Source organism: Ictalurus punctatus, chromosome 25, assembly GCF_001660625.3.
Source record: "Ictalurus punctatus breed USDA103 chromosome 25, Coco_2.0, whole genome shotgun sequence".
Classification (NCBI taxonomy): Eukaryota; Metazoa; Chordata; class Actinopteri; order Siluriformes; family Ictaluridae; genus Ictalurus; species Ictalurus punctatus.
Genome location: NC_030440.2, coordinates 11,710,789 through 11,730,287, shown reverse-complemented (window position 1 = coordinate 11,730,287; position 19,499 = coordinate 11,710,789). Strand labels below are relative to the sequence as shown.

The 19,499-nt window shown below is 44.9% G+C and overlaps 2 protein-coding genes across 3 annotated transcripts in view; one reads left to right on the top strand and one right to left on the bottom strand.

Annotated features, from left to right (window-relative positions):
- The window catches only part of scfd2 (sec1 family domain containing 2), a 143,985-nt gene extending 142,070 nt beyond the window's left edge, over nucleotides 1-1,915 (bottom strand). The window contains exon 1 of the mRNA XM_017456245.2: nucleotides 988-1,915. Coding sequence (XP_017311734.1) covers nucleotides 988-1,801 — 814 coding nt within the window. The 5' untranslated portion in view covers nucleotides 1,802-1,915. The remainder of the gene's footprint in view (nucleotides 1-987) is intronic.
- A 976-nt stretch (nucleotides 1,916-2,891) lies between these two features.
- The window catches only part of fip1l1a (FIP1 like 1a (S. cerevisiae)), a 29,187-nt gene continuing 12,579 nt past the window's right edge, over nucleotides 2,892-19,499 (top strand). The window contains exons 1-10 of one of the 2 annotated variants that reach the window (XM_053675711.1): nucleotides 2,892-3,195; nucleotides 6,298-6,367; nucleotides 7,300-7,345; nucleotides 7,422-7,498; nucleotides 9,437-9,483; nucleotides 10,492-10,587; nucleotides 11,911-12,038; nucleotides 12,143-12,186; nucleotides 12,758-12,857; nucleotides 13,010-13,151. In XM_053675711.1, the coding sequence (XP_053531686.1) occupies nucleotides 3,126-3,195; nucleotides 6,298-6,367; nucleotides 7,300-7,345; nucleotides 7,422-7,498; nucleotides 9,437-9,483; nucleotides 10,492-10,587; nucleotides 11,911-12,038; nucleotides 12,143-12,186; nucleotides 12,758-12,857; nucleotides 13,010-13,151 (820 nt within the window). In that variant the 5' untranslated portion in view covers nucleotides 2,892-3,125. The remainder of the gene's footprint in view (nucleotides 3,196-6,297; nucleotides 6,368-7,299; nucleotides 7,346-7,421; nucleotides 7,499-9,436; nucleotides 9,484-10,491; nucleotides 10,588-11,910; nucleotides 12,039-12,142; nucleotides 12,187-12,757; nucleotides 12,858-13,009; nucleotides 13,152-19,499) is intronic. The other variant, XM_053675710.1, reaches the window with a different exon arrangement.

The window sequence follows — 19,499 nt, the reverse complement described above, 5'->3', positions numbered from 1 at the left end:
TTGTGTATGTGTAACTATGTGTAAGTAATCTTTACATCCTGAATATGGCCAAAAGTTTGTGAACACCTAAGCTTCGCACTCGTGCTTCTTCCCCAAACTCTTGCCACAAAGTCGGAAGCACAAAATTGTGGCCAATTGATACCTTTATATGCTGTAGTATTACAATTTCCCAGTTTCACTGGAACTAAGAGGCCCAAACCTGTTCCAGCATGACGATGCCCCTGTGCAAAAAGCCAGCTCCATGAAGACATGGTGTGTTAATGTAGAAGTGGAAGAACTTGGGAGCCCTGATCTCAACCCCGCTGAACATTTACATTTATTCATTTAGCAGACACTTTTATCCCAAGCTACTTACAAATGAGGAAATACAAGCAAAGCGATATATCAAGTGGAGAACAATACAAGTAGTGCTACCGTACAAAATCTTTTAATTGAGGTCTAGAAAAGCAAAGTGCGCAGAGTAGAGGTGTAAGAGCCAGAGTAAGTGTTTTTAATTATTTTTTTATTAAAGGATAAATGTGGGGTTGGGGTTTTAGGGGTTAGTTATGTGTTCACGGAAGAGATGGGTCTTTAACTGTTTTTTGAAGAGAGTGACAGATTCTGCGGTCCGGATTGAGGTTGGAAGTTCATTCCACCACTAATGGAGTTAGTGTGAAGGTTGAGTAGGCACGCTAACACTTTTGGGATGAACTGGAACACCGACTGCTCCCCAGGCCTACTCACCAAACATCAATAATGATCTTGTATCTGAATGAACACAAATCCCCAAAGCTGCGTGGAAAACTTTGGAAAAGCCTTCGTGGAAGTTCTGAGGTTATGACAGCAGTAAAGGAGGACTACATCTGGAACAGGATGTTCAACAAGCATTTAAATGTGTAAGTGCTGGCCAGGTGTTCGCAACCTTTTGCAAATATAATGATGGGACTGTAGTTAGTAGTTGGTGCTTGCTATTACTGAGATTTAGGACGGTGCAGTGTAGTACTCAACCTGTCAGATCAAGAGTTCTGTCGATGAAGACCACAGAGGCTTTATGAGCAGAGGACTTCCTCCGGTGTTTAGCCTGTGGATGACTGGCCAGCTCGGCAGCGATCAGGCGACTCAACGGGCCCACGGTGAAGCTCTCCTCTCGTGTGTTGGAGAACTCGAAGAGGGTGTTCAGAGCCGAGACTAGAGCTCGGATCTTAACCTGCAGCTCGTTAGGGAGCGAGTGCATGTCCAGGTCGGTGAGACTCGCGAAGCGCCGTTTCTCCTGCCGCTTGCGGTTGATGGAGAGGAGATCCGTGTCGAGCAGCGGAAACAGATCAGCGAAGGCAGGCGCGATCAGGAGCTGAGAGGAAACCCTGGCGAAGTGCACTGGGGCATGCACGACCTCGGCTGTATACTCAGCATTTCCCATCCACCCGCACAGCTTCTGTTCGAAGCGGGTGAACGCCGCGTTGCCCTCCAGCTCGGCGGAGACTCCGTCAGCGAACAGGTGCAGAGAGTGCGGCACAGCTGTGAACACGACACAGTACCTGAAGCGGCTAAAAGAAACAATGTCCTTTATAATATCCGCCGTTCTTCCTCTCAGCAGAGTGCTGACCACGAACACCGCTTTGGGCTCGTTGTCCTCGCCAGCTTCGAAGCTGGAAAAGCGCTTGACATTGCGTGCTCCGGCGTCCAACAGAAGAGCAGCCCCTCCGCTCCAGTGCAGGATTTCCGCACACGCCGCGTCCATGAAAACAACCGCTTTGTTTACCTTTGACAGCACCTTCTCCCACATCAGTCCGGGGAAAGACGTGAAAACATCCGCGGACAACATTGTTCCTGAGATTCCGAAAAGAATGGGGGGGAAAAAATTGCAGTTAGTTAAACTTCATACCAAAACAAACCATGTGAGTCGCGCGAAGGTGACGTGGCGCTGCGATGTCGCACGAGTTATACGTCACACGGCTTGGTTTTCAATACCCGGCTGTTTCATAAGTAAATGTTATTCCTGGGTTTCCTGACTTATAAGCACATTTTTCTTGTCATATTTGGAATAAAAGAGACATATTGTAAGAAAATATGCCAAGCTTCTATATTTTAAGAGCGGTTTACCCATGACATTTATGTATTTCATCAATTATTCAATCAGTTATTTAATTCAAATGGTTCTTTGATTATGTATTTATTTATTTTAGCGGTGTTTAGTATTACTGTCATTGGTCAAGTATGTTTACCTGTTGCTGAACAAAACAGTAACTATAACAATATTTGTTCAATATTTAATGCCCTGTTGGAAGATTTACAAAAGCTTCGTTGAAATGAAATTGCAACATACCTTTTTCTGAATAAACTTTATGCATAACTTATATGTTATTGCGTAAAGTTTAACCTAGCAAAGTTTTTTTTAATCAAAAATGGACATTAAAAAAAAAAACAATTGCTAACTGTATTCATCATTGTTCACACTGATAGCATGTTAAATCACCTGTTTTTTTGTTTTGACGCAACATGCATTTAGTGAACACAATCTTCAAAATTCTTCAACCTATTTTCCACTCATTTTCTCCCACCAGCAATACTTACTATCTCTACAGACCAATTTGCAATTGGTTATATACTTTGTGTCAAAAACAAATTATTGAGTGGAGAGGTGTGATTAGCAAGGATAAAACAAAACTATATATTGACAGGAGAGGTGTCATTGGTAGGATAAAATGGTATATATTGATAGATGTGTGATTAGTAGGATAAAACAATATACACAGATAGAAGATGTGTGATTAGTAGGATAAAACAGTATACACTGATAGAAGATGTGTGATTAGTAGGATAAAACAGTATACACTGATAGATGTGTGATTAGTAGGATAAAACAGTATACACTGATAGAAGACGTCTGATTAGTAGGATAAAGTGGTATATATTGACAGGAGTTGTTTGAACGCCGTTTACTTCCTGCGGCCCTGAAAAACGCTACAGGTCACGTGACGTGCCAAAGCGGCGCGTGTCCTTAGAAACCACGCACCGGCTCCAACTTTGACAGCTGTTTCCACCTGCTAACGACTGCGCCTCAGGAAAAAACACTATTTCTTCGTTCACTTCGCTGTATCGAAAGTTATTTGTGCCACAGGGCTTTTCCAGGTGGTCAGTCGCTCATAATGTCAACTGGGGAAACGGAAAAAACGACAGGCAACGCTAGTGTGGATGACGAGGATTGGCTTTACGGAGGTGAGGAAGAAATGCTGAGAAATGTCGCTAAAAGTACTTAATTCACCAATTAAATCAAACGCCAACCTGACGCAATCAAAATGCGACTTACTATGTACTAAATAAACCTGATAGCCCAATTACTAAACACTAATGAGGCTTCAGCTGTAATATTATCTGGTGTTTTACCCAACTGTTATTTTTTTCAGTTGCAGGTGTTCATGTGAAGATAACAGAGAGAGAGAGGAGAGAGTGTGAGAAAGGGGGGAGCTGGGGAGAGTGAGAAGGGGGGAGAGAGAGTGAGAGAGAGTGAGAGAGGGGTGGGGGGGAGATGGAGAGAGAAGGGGGAGGGTGGGGGAGAGAGTGAGAGAGAGAGAGGGGGAGAGAGAGTGTGAAAGGGGGAGGACAGGGGGGAGAGAAGGAGAGAGAGAGGGGTGGAGGGGGGAGTGAAGGAGAGAGAGGGGGGGGGAGTGAAAGAGAGAGAGAGGGGGGGAGTGAAGGAGAGAGAGGGGGGGAGTGAAGGAGAGAGAGAGGGGTGGAGGGGGGAGTGAAGGAGAGAGAGGGGTGGAGGGGGGGTGAAGGAGAGAGAGGGGTGGAGGAGGGGTGAAGGAGAGAGAGAGGGGTGGAGGGGGGAGTGAAAGAGAGAGAGAGGGGTGGGGGGGGGGGAGAGAGGGGTGGAGGGGGGAGTGAAAGAGAGAGAGGGGTGGAGGGGGAGAGTGAGAAGGGGAGAGAGTGATGGTGAGAGGGGGGAGAGAGGGTGAGGGGCTGGGAGAGAAAGAGAGGGGGGGTGAGAGCATGAGAAAGGGGGAGGGTGGAGGAGAGAGAGAGAGAGAGGGGTGGAGAGCTGGGTCAAGAAAGAGGGGGAGAGTGAAAGAGAGGAGGAGAGAGAAGGGGAGAGAGTGAGAGAGAGGAGGAGAGAGTGATGGCGTGAGAGAGAGGAGGAGAGAGTGATGGCGTCAGAGAGGGGGGAGAGCGAGAGAGAGGGGGGAGAGCATGAGAAAGGGGGAGGGCGGGGGAGTGAGAAAGGGGGGAGAGAGAGCATGAGAAGGGGGGGAGTGAGGGGGGAGAGTGAGAGCATGAGAGGGGGAGAGAGAGCATAAGAAAGGGGGAGAGTGAGAGAGGGGGGAGTGAGAAGGGGGAGAGAGAGAGGGGTGGAGAGCTGGGTCGAGAGAGAGAGAGGGAGGGAGAGGGGCTGGGGGAGGGAGAGATAGAGAGTGAGGGGGGAGAGTGAGACTTGAGAGAGGGGGAGAGAGTGATGGCAAGGGGGGGTGAGCGAGAGAAATGAGGGGGGTTAAAGAGAGGAGTGAGAGCATGAGAAAGGGGGAGGGGGAAGAGTGAGAGGGGGGAGAGAGAGCATGAGAGGGGGAGGGGGGAGAGTGAGAGAGGGGGGAGAGAGAGCATGAGAGGGGGAGGGGGAGAGAGAGAGGGGGAGAGAGAGCATGAGAGGGGGAGGGGGGAGAGTGAGAGAGGGGGGAGAGAGAGCATGAGAGGGGGAGGGGGAGAGAGAGAGGGGGAGAGAGAGCATGAGAGGGGGAGGGGGAGAGTGAGAGAGGGGGAGAGAGAGCATGAGAGGGGGAGGGGGGGAGTGAGAAAGGGGGGAGAGAGAGCATGAGAAGGGGGGGAGTGAGGGGGGAGAGTGAGAGCATGAGAGGGGGAGAGAGAGCATAAGAAAGGGGGAGAGTGAGAGAGGGGGGAGTGAGAAGGGGGAGAGAGAGAGGGGTGGAGAGCTGGGTCGAGAGAGAGAGAGGGAGGGAGAGGGGCTGGGGGAGGGAGAGATAGAGAGTGAGGGGGGAGAGTGAGACTTGAGAGAGGGGGAGAGAGTGATGGCAAGGGGGGGTGAGCGAGAGAAATGAGGGGGGTTAAAGAGAGGAGTGAGAGCATGAGAAAGGGGGAGGGGGAAGAGTGAGAGGGGGGAGAGAGAGCATGAGAGGGGGAGGGGGGAGAGTGAGAGAGGGGGGAGAGAGAGCATGAGAGGGGGAGGGGGAGAGAGAGAGGGGGAGAGAGAGCATGAGAGGGGGAGGGGGAGAGTGAGAGAGGGGGAGAGAGAGCATGAGAGGGGGAGGGGGAGAGTGAGAGAGGGGGAGTGAGAGAGGGGGAGAGAGAGCATGAGAGGGGGAGGGGGAGAGTGAGAGAGGGGGAGAGAGAGCATGAGAGGGGGAGGGGGAGAGTGAGAGAGGGGGAGAGAGAGCATGAGAGGGGGAGGGGGAGAGTGAGAGAGGGGGAGGGGGAGAGTGAGAGAGGGGGAGAGAGAGCATGAGAGGGGGAGGGGGAGAGTGAGAGAGGGGGAGAGAGTGCAGGGGGAGGGGGGAGAGAGTGCATGAGAAAGGGGGAGGGGGGAGAATGAGAGAGGGGGAGAGAGTGCATGAGAAAGGGGTAGGGGGAGAGAGTGCATGAGAAAGTGGGAGGGGGGAGAGTGAGCATGAGAAAGGGGGAGAGTGAGAGAGGGGGAGAGAGCATGTGAGGGGGGGGTGAGGGGGGAGAGTGAGCATGAGAGGGGGAGAGTGAGAGAGGGGGAGAGAACATGTGAGGGGGGGGTGAGGGGGGAGAGTGAGCATGAGAAAGGGGGAGAGTGAGAGAGGGGGAGAGAACATGTGAGGGGGGGGTGAGGGGGGAGAGTGAGCATGAGAAGGGGGAGAGTGAGAGAGGGGGAGAGAACATGTGAGGGGGGGGGTGAGGGGGGAGAGTGAGCATGAGAAGGGGGAGAGTGAGAGAGGGGGAGAGAACATGTGAGGGGGGGGTGAGGGGGGAGAGTGAGCATGAGAAGGGGGAGAGTGAGAGAGGGGGAGAGAACATGTGAGGGGGGGGGGTGAGGGGGGAGAGTGAGCATGAGAAAGGGGGAGAGTGAGAGAGGGGGAGAGAACATGTGAGGGGGGGGGGTGAGGGGGGTGAGGGGGGAGAGTGAGCATGAGAAAGGGGGAGAGTGAGAGAGGGGGAGAGAGTGCAGCCATGTAGTAGAGATAAACCTGCACAGAACACACTGTTAGCAGACTGTGATCAAACTTCTGCCTGTTTGGATTGACTGATGTTTGAAAAGATCAGCACACACACACACACACACACACACACACACACACACACACACACCATCAGTCAGTTCTTATTCTGTCTGGTCACTTCTTATAGACAACGACGATGATGTGAACGATGCCGCAGGTGATGATGACGATAAGAAGACCGAGACTGAAATTTTCAGGTGAGCGTTTCCTCCACGTCTGATCACATGACCCATCCTGCTTACTCTATATAAAGATCAGGTCCGGTTTTCCACTTCCATCTTGATATATTGCAGCAATTAAGACCTACTGACCCATTCACACGCCTGGCGTCCCAGTTTTGCCTCTGGCGCTATAAGCGCTGTTTATTTCCAGCTCGAGCGGTGTGGAATAAATACAGATGCATTGTTTGTGAGGGAGCGTGTGCGACGAGCTGAGCTGGAATGAAATGGGTCATCACATTTATTTCTCATTAGGCGGAGTTATGCTACACTAATGAAGCATGTACATTTAATACCCGGTAAGCTCAGTGCTCGGTAATGACATATCACGGATATTAAAAAAACCACTCGGATGTGGATGGGAAGCTGAGGGCGAAATGACTTTTTGACTGCTCATTAAATTCATCGGCTCGCGTAAACACAAACCAGAGCTCAAGCACTCACCTCCAAAAGGCACTCGGAGCTTGACGCAGCACTTCTGAGCGGCCTAAAGATGCGGATTTCACTTCTAATTCCCCATCACATATGATATGATGGTCCGATTCCGACACCTGGCTTGTAAACGGATCCTCCAAGCCACTCGGGGATCTGTTCAGACCCACATCAAGTTGCGCGTTGGCCAGGCAAACACGGTTCACAAAAAGCTGTGCGGTGATGCTCAGAGTCTTTCTTAATCTTCGTCACATGACCCCTGTTTTAACAAGCTCTCATTGTGTTCTTCCTCTTTGCAGTATTGTAAAGATTGCCCCCCCATCCACATCACCTTGGCTTGTGATAGGGGTGTGATAAATGGCTGATTACTTTAATTCGATGCCTTAGGAGAGATCTACTAATTTGTGCCTCCATTTCTCATATTTACTAATGTGGTGGTGTTTTTTTTTTAAATATATAACTGTGTCTTGAATTCCCAGTGCTTTGGTTGGAGATGTGGAAGGCGTTAATGGAGTTGATCATCAGGTAGCTATTTTTCCTCAATCACTGCTTTAGTAATTCACCAAAATATAGTAAACGCGTGCTTTCTCCCGTCACGAAGGATGCGGACAGCGACTCGGACAGCGACGACAACTTGCGCGTTACCATCGGCAACATCAAAACAGACATCCAGAGCACGTGAGTAATCGCTGTTCGAGGCCAAGCAAGGCACTCATCCCCTGCACTGTGTCCTGTGTCTCTGCCATCTCGTGTTGTCTGGAAAGGCAAAAGGTTTTTATTTGTTTTTAAAAAAATAGTTTTTCATTATCATTTTGTACTAAGTTATACAAAAAAAAAAAAGAAGTAGAAGGCTGAGATCAAAATGAAACCCCAAAAGAACATTTAGGAGAGATCTCCTCATATGTCTGCAGCTCTCAAAGAAAAGGAGAAATATTCCAAATAACCCCTTTCATGTTAAAATCATGTGATACGAGTGGCCCAGCTTAACCATTAAGGTCACCGTGTTGTTCACACTTTGGAATTGTAGTACGTCTTCCCCTAGCGTATTGCTGTTTCAGTCCTCCCAGGGTTCTGACTCGCACCAGAATCCTCCCAGGGTTCTGACTCGCACCAGAATCCTCCCAGGGTTCTGACTCGCACCAGAATCCTCCCAGGGTTCTGACTCGCACCAGAATCCTCCCAGGGTTCTGACTCGCACCAGAATCCTCCCAGGGTTCTGACTCGCACCAGAATCCTCCCAGGGTTCTGACTCGCACCAGAATTCACCGTTCAAATCGTGTCAGAGTTCTTGGGGGTGTCGTCCAGACTTGTCCATACATTTTTGGTTTAATAGTGAGAACATACAGCCGAGCATAAAAGATGGACAAGGACATGTCTCCACAAAGAATCCATGTAATAACGTAAACTTAACGCATTTCTTTTAATGCAAATTTACCGAAACCGCTCCTTGAACACTTTGTATTCCGGCACGGTATTCGGCGGGGAAAAAAATCCCCCCAACCCCCCAAAAAAAAAAAAAAAAAAAACCTTAAATAAAAATAAATCTAGTGTTTTACATACCATCGATTCTTTCCAGCCTTTCTCTCAGTGCTATGACGAATGTAAATGGTACTAGTATTTTAGTTTTAATGAAACGCCAGGGCTTCACTTGTTTTGGGCTTTGTGTGTGTGGGCGGGGGCGGGGCGGTCTTTGGTCCCGTAACGAACAACCTTCCCTCGCCCCCCAAACGGCCCTTTAATTCGAACACTTCGGTGTTTTAGTGTGATTCGGGGCCAACTATAGCGTTGGAGGGAGCGTTGAAGCTCTGTTTGTTTGAAATTTGAGTTTCAAAGTCTTTCGAGCTACCTTCCATCAAAATTTAAGATTTTGCCTTTAATTACTGCGATCAGACTGGTTCACTATTTAAAATTGCCGCGTGTAACAAAAGTGTCTAATTTCAGGATTCTTCGGATGTTTTCGAGTTTCCCTCATTTTGCGGTCTGTACCAAGATGAGAGCTAGCGAAAGCCTAAACTCAATCTCAGATTGAAATTGGGTATCCTCAAGCACTCATAAGTTCTGAAAATGTCATCAATTACATGACTACTTTTTTCAGCAGTGGAAGGAGTAGTTTTGTCCTTTTTTTTTGCGAACATATAGCCTTTTTATTTGAAATTAACTTTTTTTTTTTTTTTGCCAGTAGAAAACAAATAAAGTGACAAATTTGTTGAATATTTGTCTACATCTGTACATGCAATTGCAATGAAAGTATTTACCTTTAACAATTATTTGAATGCTTTTCTTTTTGATTTAATTATATTTTCATCATCTATATATAAAATTGAGATAAAGAAATAAATAAAGCAATAGAAATGAAATCGTTGTCTCAGTAAGAGTGCGTGATGTTTTGGACACTGATGTACCATGCTCAGAGTCTCTGCAGGTAGGTTCAGGCGTAAGTTTCAGAGCATTATGCCTAATACTTGTGTCTGAAACCTTGAACTCTGGATTTAGGTGAATCTCATGCTTCCTGGAAATGCTGCTTTCTGGAAACAAATGCTGTTGTTCTGGCATCAGTATGCCAATGATGATGTGTTAGTTAAGTAACTTAATGTTCTGTGTGTTTCCATTTTTCAGTAGCACTCCTGTCAATCTCAAGACCTCAGGCATAACCACCGTGTCAGGTAATAGCCTGCTGACCTTTAACCTTTTAACCAAAAAAAAACCCTCACATTTGGGGGAACAGCTATAATTAGGGGCTATAATTGTTTTCTTTCTACTTCTTCTTCTTTTTCTACTTCTACTACTACTATTACTACTACTGTTATTTCTACTGCTACTGCTGCTTCTACTTCTACTACTTCTATTTCTACTACTACTACTACAACTACTATTTTTTGTACTACTACCACTACTTCTATTTCTACTACTACTACAACTACTATTTTTTCTACTACCACTACTTCTATTTCTACTACTACTACAACTACTGCTACTTCTATTTTTTCTACTACTAAAACTACTACTATTTCTACTACTACTACATGGAGGTCTATAGGAGCCTGTGGCAAAAGAAATATTTCCCCTTTGCTCAAATGTTTTGGCCATGTCAAGTTCAACAAATACCATGATGTTAATTTCACGTCATACCATTAAATTAAAAGGTAAGTGCTTTCGATTTTTTTTTCATTTCTTCTCATACAAATGTTGTCCATTCATCAGAAATTTGGGATCGTATCTTGGATTTTTGATGGTTCATCCATAACTTGCAAACAAATTTGTTGGCCATTTCTCAGCAACACATTTATGGATGTACATTGTATGGAAATTGGCATGTAATTTTAGCAACATGACCTCATATTAACAAACAAGCCTCAGGTTCATTTGTAAGTTGGGAGGACTACTGAAAACAGGAAGTGACCCATGTCAACAACGGCTTGACGTATTGCCACAAATTTTGTCTCTCAATCTCTTTGAGAATAAGTTCTGATGTTCCCAATGGTTTCTGTTCTTCTTCTGTCAGTAAAGGGTGGGGCCAGAAAGTGATTTTTGTAGCATTTTGTTTGATATTTACATTATTTTATCTTCATTTAGCTGCAGCAACTCTTATTTTACACTTGATCTAGATGTCCAGTAAGTGACCAAACAATGTTTATTATTTGAGCGCTTATGTGTATCCTGATGTTCCCCAGGCACAAAGGTCAGAGGAGTGGCTCTGGTTGCAGTGGACGGCATCATTGGCACTCCAGAACTGGAGGTGGATGAGGAGAAGCCTTGGAGAAAACCAGGTGTGTATGTTCAAGTAGGATGGGAAGGAAAACACTTTCCTTTTAATTTAATGGTATGACTTATGAGCCTGACAGGAGTAAAAGGAAAGAAAATGACTTGCTGAGAACTGCTTGCTGAGGTATGAGAATAGAAAAACAGAATTTACAGACATCCATTTTGAATTTGTTTTTAAATTCATTTGATTATATATTTGAAATGGACTAATCCAGCTGTCTACAGTAACAACTTTTTTTCCTTCCAAAAACCTTACCCTTGCACCAATTCTAGGCCATGTCATTTCTGAGGTCTAATATTGCTATTGATTACGAGAAACTTATTTTTACTTGTATATCATTGTGCAAACTACATGCCTAAATCATCAGTTGCCTCAAACTGTGCACAGTGGTTCAAATAATCTGAAATGGACTTTCTTGTGTGGTTTATGGGTGTAAATATAATATATGGTCACCAAACAGTTGCAGCAGCCATCTTGAAAAAACTTTTTTCCAAGAATGCCAATCCACAAATTGTAGACGCAGTTTTTCGCAGATTGGTGAACCTCTGCCCGTCTTTACTTCTGAAAGACTCTTTTTATTTTTATACCTGACCTGTTCCCAATTAACCTCCAGCTGTTTCTTTTTACTAACACTTACTTTTCCAGCCTTTTGTTGCCTCCGTCCCAACTTTTTTGAGACGTGTTGCAGCCATCAAGTACAAAATTACCTTATTTTTTCCCCTTCAAACGGTACATTTCCTCACTTTTAACATTTGATATGTTTTCTATGTTCTACTGTGAATAACACATGGGTTTATGAGATTTGCAAATCATTGCGTTCTGTTTTTATTTACATTTTACACAGCGTCCCAACTTTTTTGGAATTGGGGTTGTACATTATTTACTATCACAAGTAAGGAATCGATAGGAGGTGATTTGGATGCTAATATAGAGTGGTTTGAGTTCAATTGTATTTATTTTTAATACAGACTTGCTGTTTTACGTAACTATACAGACGATGCAGTATTAGCCACACAATTCATTTGAGGCACGAATGGCCAAAAATGAGCGTATATTTGAATTGATCCAATGTAGTATGTACACCATTAAAGCTTCATCTGTTTTTTAGCTACATTAGCCTTGTAGCTTTAGGGCAAAACTAATAAAGCAAGCTTCAGCCAACAAACATATCTTAGCTAAACTAGTGCATTTTGGGTAAGTAGAAAAGCATGTACCTTTTATTTGTGACCAAGCTGTGTATGTTTTAGTCAGATTTTTTTGTGGGAGGCTTTGTAAGTGTGTGTGTGTGTGTGTGTGTGTGTGTGTGTGTGTGGGTGGGCGCAATCAGGTGCGGACCTGTCAGACTATTTTAACTACGGCTTCAACGAGGATACCTGGAAGACTTATTGTGACAAACAGAGGAGACTGCGCATGAGCCTAGAGTTCATGACCTTAGGCTCGTCTGACAAAACCACGGTATGCCGCATCGACCTTATCCCAGTTGAGCGTAATTAACCTCAGTTAAAGTCTGTAACATTAGGGGATGTTAACGCAAGCCTTATTTCTCTCTGCGTGTCCAGGGTAGTCATGATGAGCCGGTGTCTAAATCGGATTGCTCCTCCAGGTACGTCTTAGACTCTCATTGATTTCTCAGACCGGTTATTGGCCGGTTATTTCTGTCTGTACTACGTAACTACTGCGATCCTAGCAAAGCTGACGGAACCACGCCCACCAGCCACACACTGTCAGTGAACTGAAGTTTAGGACAGATTGTAAAGGAACAGTTAGCATTAAGCACTAGATCAGGTTTCTGTATTTCTGGGTTATATGGAATTGTGAATGACATGGTCATGTGACGTATCAGACAGATTTTCAAGTACATGCTGCCTTGTGCTTGATTGAAGGAGTACATGATGTGTGTCATGGAGATGAGTGGGTTTTATTCAGTGCTCAGAATGATTGCACGTCGAGTATGAGGGGTTTTGCGTATTAACTGATTGGTTCATTTAACGGTTATTAAAATGGTTTATATAAACTAATGGTTATTTAGCTAGTTGAATCTTATATCAAGTAGACATTTTTTTTTAATTCAGGAATTGAGTCACGTCCATCTCCAGTGATCTCTTGCTGTTGTACACACAAGCTTGTGAGTTAAGTGTGTGTGTATGTGTGTGTGTGTCTGTTTGTGAATGCAGGAAGTTGAAAAACTCCATCGATGTAATCGGAGGGCAAACAGAGACCATCATTCGTGTGGAAGGGCGAAGACATCACAGCACAGATGGAAGCAGCACGCAGGTGTGTTTGTGTGTGAGAGAGAGAGCGAGAGAGAGAGAGAAAGCGAGTTGGTTGAATGAAATGCATTTATGTATAATGAATGGACTGTGTCTAGAGTTTGTTACATAACCCTTGCTTGTGTGCGTGTGTGTGTGTGTGTGTGCGTTTTGCAGGTGCCGTCCTCCTCCGAAAGGCCCGTGGATGCTGAGCCGCCATCCTCTAAGCCACCTCCTTTCTTTGCCCCCATCATTCCTTCTCCACCTTTTCCTCTTCTCTCCATCAGCTCCACTCCTCCTTTTATACAACACCCACCACGTAAGAAACACACACACACACACACACACGCAGAAACGTTTGCAAGGAGCTACCTTCTGCTTGTAAATTAATAAAGTTTAGTGTTTCAAATATGGACCAGACAAATGTCTCTAAAATATGAAAACCTACACGCATCCCTATGACCCTAAGGACAAGTGGTCCGTATGGAGAGCTATATTAGTGCTCCTCCACTCACAGACACGCTCAGGCACCCACTGAAGCTTTTATTTATTTGTTTGTTTGTTTGTTTATTTATTTATTTGCTTTACTATGACGTCACAGCAGTGTTACACACCGCAGTCCTTTCATCTCTCGTGTGAGTAATACATCCATTACACTCTTGTACTTCAGTGCTCGAAGGCAGCCAAAGGCATCGCTGCACACCCGAGTACTCCATTTTATTGGTTTTTCCAAGTTAGAGGATTTGTTTAGACTCTTCCAAATGATTTACGAATAAATCTGTTCATATCCAGCTTGATAAATGAGACCCTGTAGTGTTTTAGTGAAGCAAGCATCTACATCTGCGATTGAGAGAGATGGAGAAATATAGAGAGAACAAATTAAACATGAAATAACTAATCGACTACGTTTACATGGACAGCAGTAATCTAATTATGGACCTTATTCTGAATAAGACAATATTGTGATTAAGGTGTTTACATGAGTCGCTTTTAGAATATTCCTTTCATGTTCAGGTTTTACATGATTATAGAACGTAAATCGATTAACGGCACGCGTCATTACGTCCCCACGCAACGCCGTCCGACGTTCCCTCCAGAAATTCACGTATTTCACGCACGCAGTTCGTCTTCATTATGGAACCGTATACAGTTTTGGGTGTTTCAGTTTTAATTTCACGAAAGCTTCGAGGGCGGTTAAGTATTTGTCATGCTGTACGTGCTAATAGACGACTGCTTGAAGCCTTGGGCTGCGTCCCAAACCGCGTACTTACCTACTATATATTAGTTGAAATACATGTATCTCACCTGCTATATAGCAGGTAAGTATGCGGTTTGGGACGCAGCCGTGCTCGCTTGTTTGCCGTCAAACGGTTGAGCACTGCCGTGTGTGTACGTGTCTTGTCGCAAAATGCGGTGGAAACTCCCACATGACGTTAATAGTGTGATTAAGGTGTGTACATGTCTGTAATGCACTTCCATAATGCGACTAAAACAGGAATACTCTACAGGTCTTAATTCCATTTGTGTTTACTTCGAGTATGACTTACGAGTATGAGTCGGATTAAGGTCATCAATAATCGCTGTTTACATGCTAGTTTCTTAATCGGGTTAATATCTGATTATTGTTATCCATGTAAACATACTGATAGACAAAAATAGCGTATTGTGATTATATGAGTATTCACTGCTGTTGTGATATGCCTTGAAGCATATGGATGTCTCCATGTCACCGTTCCGTATTAATTTATCCAGATCAGAATACCCACAAAATCTTATCTGGATGTAAAAATGCGATGCTTTAAAAAACAAAAAAAAATTCTTGACAGTTATTGTTACATGACAGTTTATACAGTGATGTAAGCATAAAAGGTGAGTGAAATAAGTGGAGGTGTGTGAAAAGTAAAATATTGTATATATAATATCAAATAAATGCTAGAAGTTCGTCCAGGATTTTGGGATTTTTGCGATCGCAGAAATGAATTCCGTGATATTCCGAGGACCGTGCAATTTTTTCACGATTCCAGCAGATTTCCAGCAGATCCGGGCTGAGATCTGTCACGTGATGTCGTCACGACGCGCGTTCAGCTGAAGCCCTCTCGTAGTAGTTCTATAAATAACTGTTTCTTTCTGCAGGATAAGCAGGAAATGGAGTTGGCCTTCAGTGTTCGTTGTGCATATGTGAACGTGAGAGTGCGCGTTCGTGTAGTGGGTGCTCGCGTATGTTAGAAATCATTCGGACATGTGTGCGTAACTGCCTGCAGCTTTGAGGCGTAGCTTCTACACGTCTTCCTCATCGGCTCACCGGGAAGTCCACAGCTGAGCTCTCCTTGCCCTTCATCTTCAAAGCCTTGTTGAATATCATGCCCAGCCAAATCCTGCACCCCCCACCACGCCCCCCATCCAACCCGCACAGCCAGTCTCGCCCCAACCTGCCCCTCAGAATGCCCCCTTCATCCTCCTAATGCTACCAAAATATCAAACATCCGTGCCAGACCCTGCCTTTGAAGTGCAGCCTTTTAAGCTTGACTGGAGATGTAACCTTCCTCTGTCTTTTAAATCAAGCCCCTGCACGTAACCCCAGAACTCAACTCGCACACGTGTGCCGGCCTGTCCCGCGCTTCCTTTGTGTGCAGTGTTGGGCTAAAAATAGCAGCGTATGGCAGGAGAAAGTGCCACGCCAGCAGAACTGTGTGAAAATGTGCTGAATGACCCAGCTCGAGAGAGAGGGTTAGAGAGAGAGAGATCGGGTTTAGTGGAAAGATCTGCAGCTGGGAAAGAAAAATATGGAAGCGATACAAAACATGTGCGTGTGAATTTTTTTTTTTTTTTTCAAAAGCAAAAGCATTTCTGCTGTTAGACTGCATCTACTATCCGTTTTGTTAATGCTCAAAAAGTTCGAAAGGAAATGTTCCAAAGGTGAAAGGATTCATATAGTTGCAACATCAATACTTAGATAAGGTGGTAAAATATCTGAGAGGAGTTGCAGTGATTCAGTCTCACAACGCTGCAGAGGAGTGGAACGCGGTTCAAGGTTTAACTTGTTAAAGAGAACGGAACGATAACCGCTTCATCCTGCCGGTTTTCATCAAAAATCTTGCCAAAGCTGTCCAATTATTCCTTTAGTCCTGTTCTCGAAAAACAAACAACCAACCTCCATGATTAAATCCGAGTCATTGTGCAACTGTAGCGCAGAGTGACAGCATGCCTTCCTTCTTCCTTCTTTCTCCGGCCAGGATTCTTCTGTTCTGATCCGCTCAGTGAAGTAAATCAATGGATGTCGCACACTTTTAACTTTAAAAAACGGGAAAGCAAAGCTGATATTCAGCCTCCTGATGACACTTTTTTTTTTAAAATTGGAGCTCGACCTGTAGACAACAGTGTTGTACGCCGTCAGTCAACTGCGGTTCTTTCAGTATTTGAAATAGAATGTAAATTTGATGAACGTTTCAAAAGGTTTAGTGAAAGATTTCCTTGCATTCAGTTTGATTTAAAGATGAGTATTGGTACTAGGCTTGCATTTCAAGCAATACTGGTATTGCGTATCGCTCCAATACCACGCTCGTTTATTCGTACTCCTATCAGGCCGTACAGGATTTTGTATTGGAGTCGTCGTTGTTTTTTTGCGGCCAAAAACGCTCGATTTCGCTGCGGGTTTTTTTGTACTTTTTTTTTTTTCTTCTTCTTCAGAAAACTACTCGAATTGGCGAAATCGCGATTGCACGGAATTGTTGTGCGCGGTCTTTCGCAGTGATGTTTGTTGGTAAATGAGACCTCTTTAGCTGCTCTCATGTTCGACGCACGTGAATCGAAGTAGGCTTCGACTGAATGCGCGTCGTGATGACGTCACACAATCGGGCGTCTCGGCCCGGATTCTGCGGAATTTGTGAAAAATCGCAAGCTCCTCCGCAGAGTTTGCTCGATTTTGTGTTCATTTCTGCGGTCGCAAAATCCTGCAGGGACCGTCCTATACCAACATCTGATGCCCTGGAATACCACGTGAGGTAACCCTAGTGCACGTTGCCATGTTAATATAAACAGACAGCACAAAACAACCACGACTTATTTCACGATTAATGATTACGATCAAACCGTATCTTAAGGTCTTTAAACGGTATCTTTAATAGTGAGTGCGTGAACGGCCGATCCGAAAGCGACCAATAAAAATGACTGCTGTGAATTCCGCACACACAGAGGCATTTGTGAGCGTGGAGTAGGGAAGCGAGCATGCAGAGAAACCGTGGCATGTGTGAGAGAGAGAGAGGGAGCGCTTGAGACGCGTGCTTCGTTCCCCTTCGCTCGCCACCGTATACAGTGCTTATGACCTTTCGCTTATTTTAAATCACACTGCTTGATTATACTGTGCAGCTCAGCCACACTCACGCGCTCTATACTGTTTAAATGCCAGAATATTACAGACATAAAACTCAGCACGTGGAGCTCATTGCTAGCAGCACACAGCAGCAACCAACATAAAGAGAGCTAAAGAAAATGCTCTATGATGCCCCTTGCTTAATACGAAAATAAAGTTAGATTACACGTTTCGGTATCGGAGTCACGTACTCGGTCTGAGGGGGAAAAAAAAGTATCAATGTATCCATACATCAGTGCCAGCCCTGTTCCTGGAGATCTACCTTCCTGAAGACTTTAGCTCCAAACATAATCGTGCCCATCTCTCCATCTAATCACTGCTTTAAGAAGTTCTTGATCAACTCGAACAGGTGTGTTTTAGTTGATAAGCCGATCGATCGCAAGAAAGAGGCTCGGTGACCTCTGACCTACACGATGCATCTGTTTAGTTAAATCTGATTAAAACGTAATAATAATTTGGACACTTTATCAACCAATAGAATTTCAGAATAATGTTTTCAATCCAGTTGATGTTCACCGTTTTAAGCATGATGCAGCATGTACTGCTCAAATCCGTTTCGTTTTCATCCTGTGTGAAACATAAGCCACGGGTGCTGGGAGCTGAATTTTGAAGGGGCATGATTTTTTTCCCCCCATGGACTAACATGCGTAATTAAACTAATCAAGCAAATAAGGATGTGCAGAAGTTGTTAAGCAGGAAATCATTCTGAAATGTAACTATATAACTCGAGGACGAATGTTTACATACTCGAAGGTTATTCAGTCTCAGTTTATCCACATCTCCACACTTTTCACGTTACCATACATTTCTTTCATCAAGTAGATTAGGGTGTTTACTCTGTGGTAATATTTGAAAACAATCGCTAATTAAATCGAGAATTAAAGCTGAAATAAATCGGTCTCTAATCTGTTCGTAATATATGAGAATTCCAGTGGGTGAAAAGTTTACATACAAGTTTACATGGAAGAGTCCAGAAATTCATGTTATGCCTTTTTTAAAATTATTTTTTATTTTTTTTAGAAGCTTCTGATTGGCCAATTGTCATAATTAGAAGTTAGTAGGAGCACCTGTGGCTGTAAAATGGCCTACCTTTTTGATCTCGTACCTTTTTTGCTTTTGATAACATGGGGATATCCGAGCAACTCAGCCGAGAAAAAAATACTGGTTTCTCCTTAGGAGCAATTTCCAAACAACTGAATGTATGAACAATTGTATGTAAATATAACAATCTTGAGACAACACGGACACTGCGTCCTTCATGAAAGAGGCAGATACGAACTCCGAGGGATGAACGAACTTTGGTCTGAAAGGTTCGATTAGTACCAGAGTACGTACACGCAGAGGAAGAAGCCCCTACTCAAAGCCGGCTTTCACACTGGTAGTTTAGACTGAAACGGAGCACGGTTTGCATGAAAAAGCAGTGATGTGAAAGCGGTCATGCGGGCCAGGAAGTGCACCGTGGTACCGAACCCGAGACTACCTCTAGGAGTTCGATTGTACCATAACTGTGCCGCGATTCACGTGAACGTGACTCGTTCTCGGGTCCGCACTCGTTCCGGAAGTATAGTAACCTGCGCGGGTGTTTTAGCCGATGATGACTTCACAACACGCGTGTACCATGAGTTGTAGGGGAACGTTGTGGAACACAGAAGAGGTTAAGGTGCCTTATTCAGATATGTGTAAACATACAGGAGCAGTTAAACAGAACTCACAAGAAAGCAAATGTTTTTGCATGCCTGTTTTCTATGTGCAATGCGACGCACGTAGACCCAAGTGTCGTTCACTCTTCTGCTCGTAATAGCACCAGAATAATAATTTTTTTAAAAAATGGTGGGTCGTGTTGTGGTCTCCATGCGATAGAATCAAGTGAGTTTGAAACCAGACCAACGCTGCAGGGGCACCAGGAATAATTGCACTCGGGCACTCGTGCCCAGTGTGAAAACCACTTAAGTCTGGCTTAAAAAAAAGCCAGACTAAAGTTTGCAGCTGGGTGCACGGTGGCTTAGTGGTTCGCACATTCGCCTCACGGCATTCGATTCCCACCGTGGCCCTGTATGTGCAGAGTGTGCATGTTCTCCCCGTCATCCCCCAGTCCAAAGAAATGCATGGTAGGCTGATTGGCATTTCCAAATTATCCGTAGTGTGTGAATGTGTACGTGAGTGTGCCCTGTGATGGGTTGGCACCCCGGGTGTACCCCGCCTTGTGCCCTATGCTCCCTGGGATAGGCTCCAGGTTTCCCTCGACCCAATAGGTTAAGCTGTATAGAAATGGATGGATAGATGTTTGCAGCTGATCAC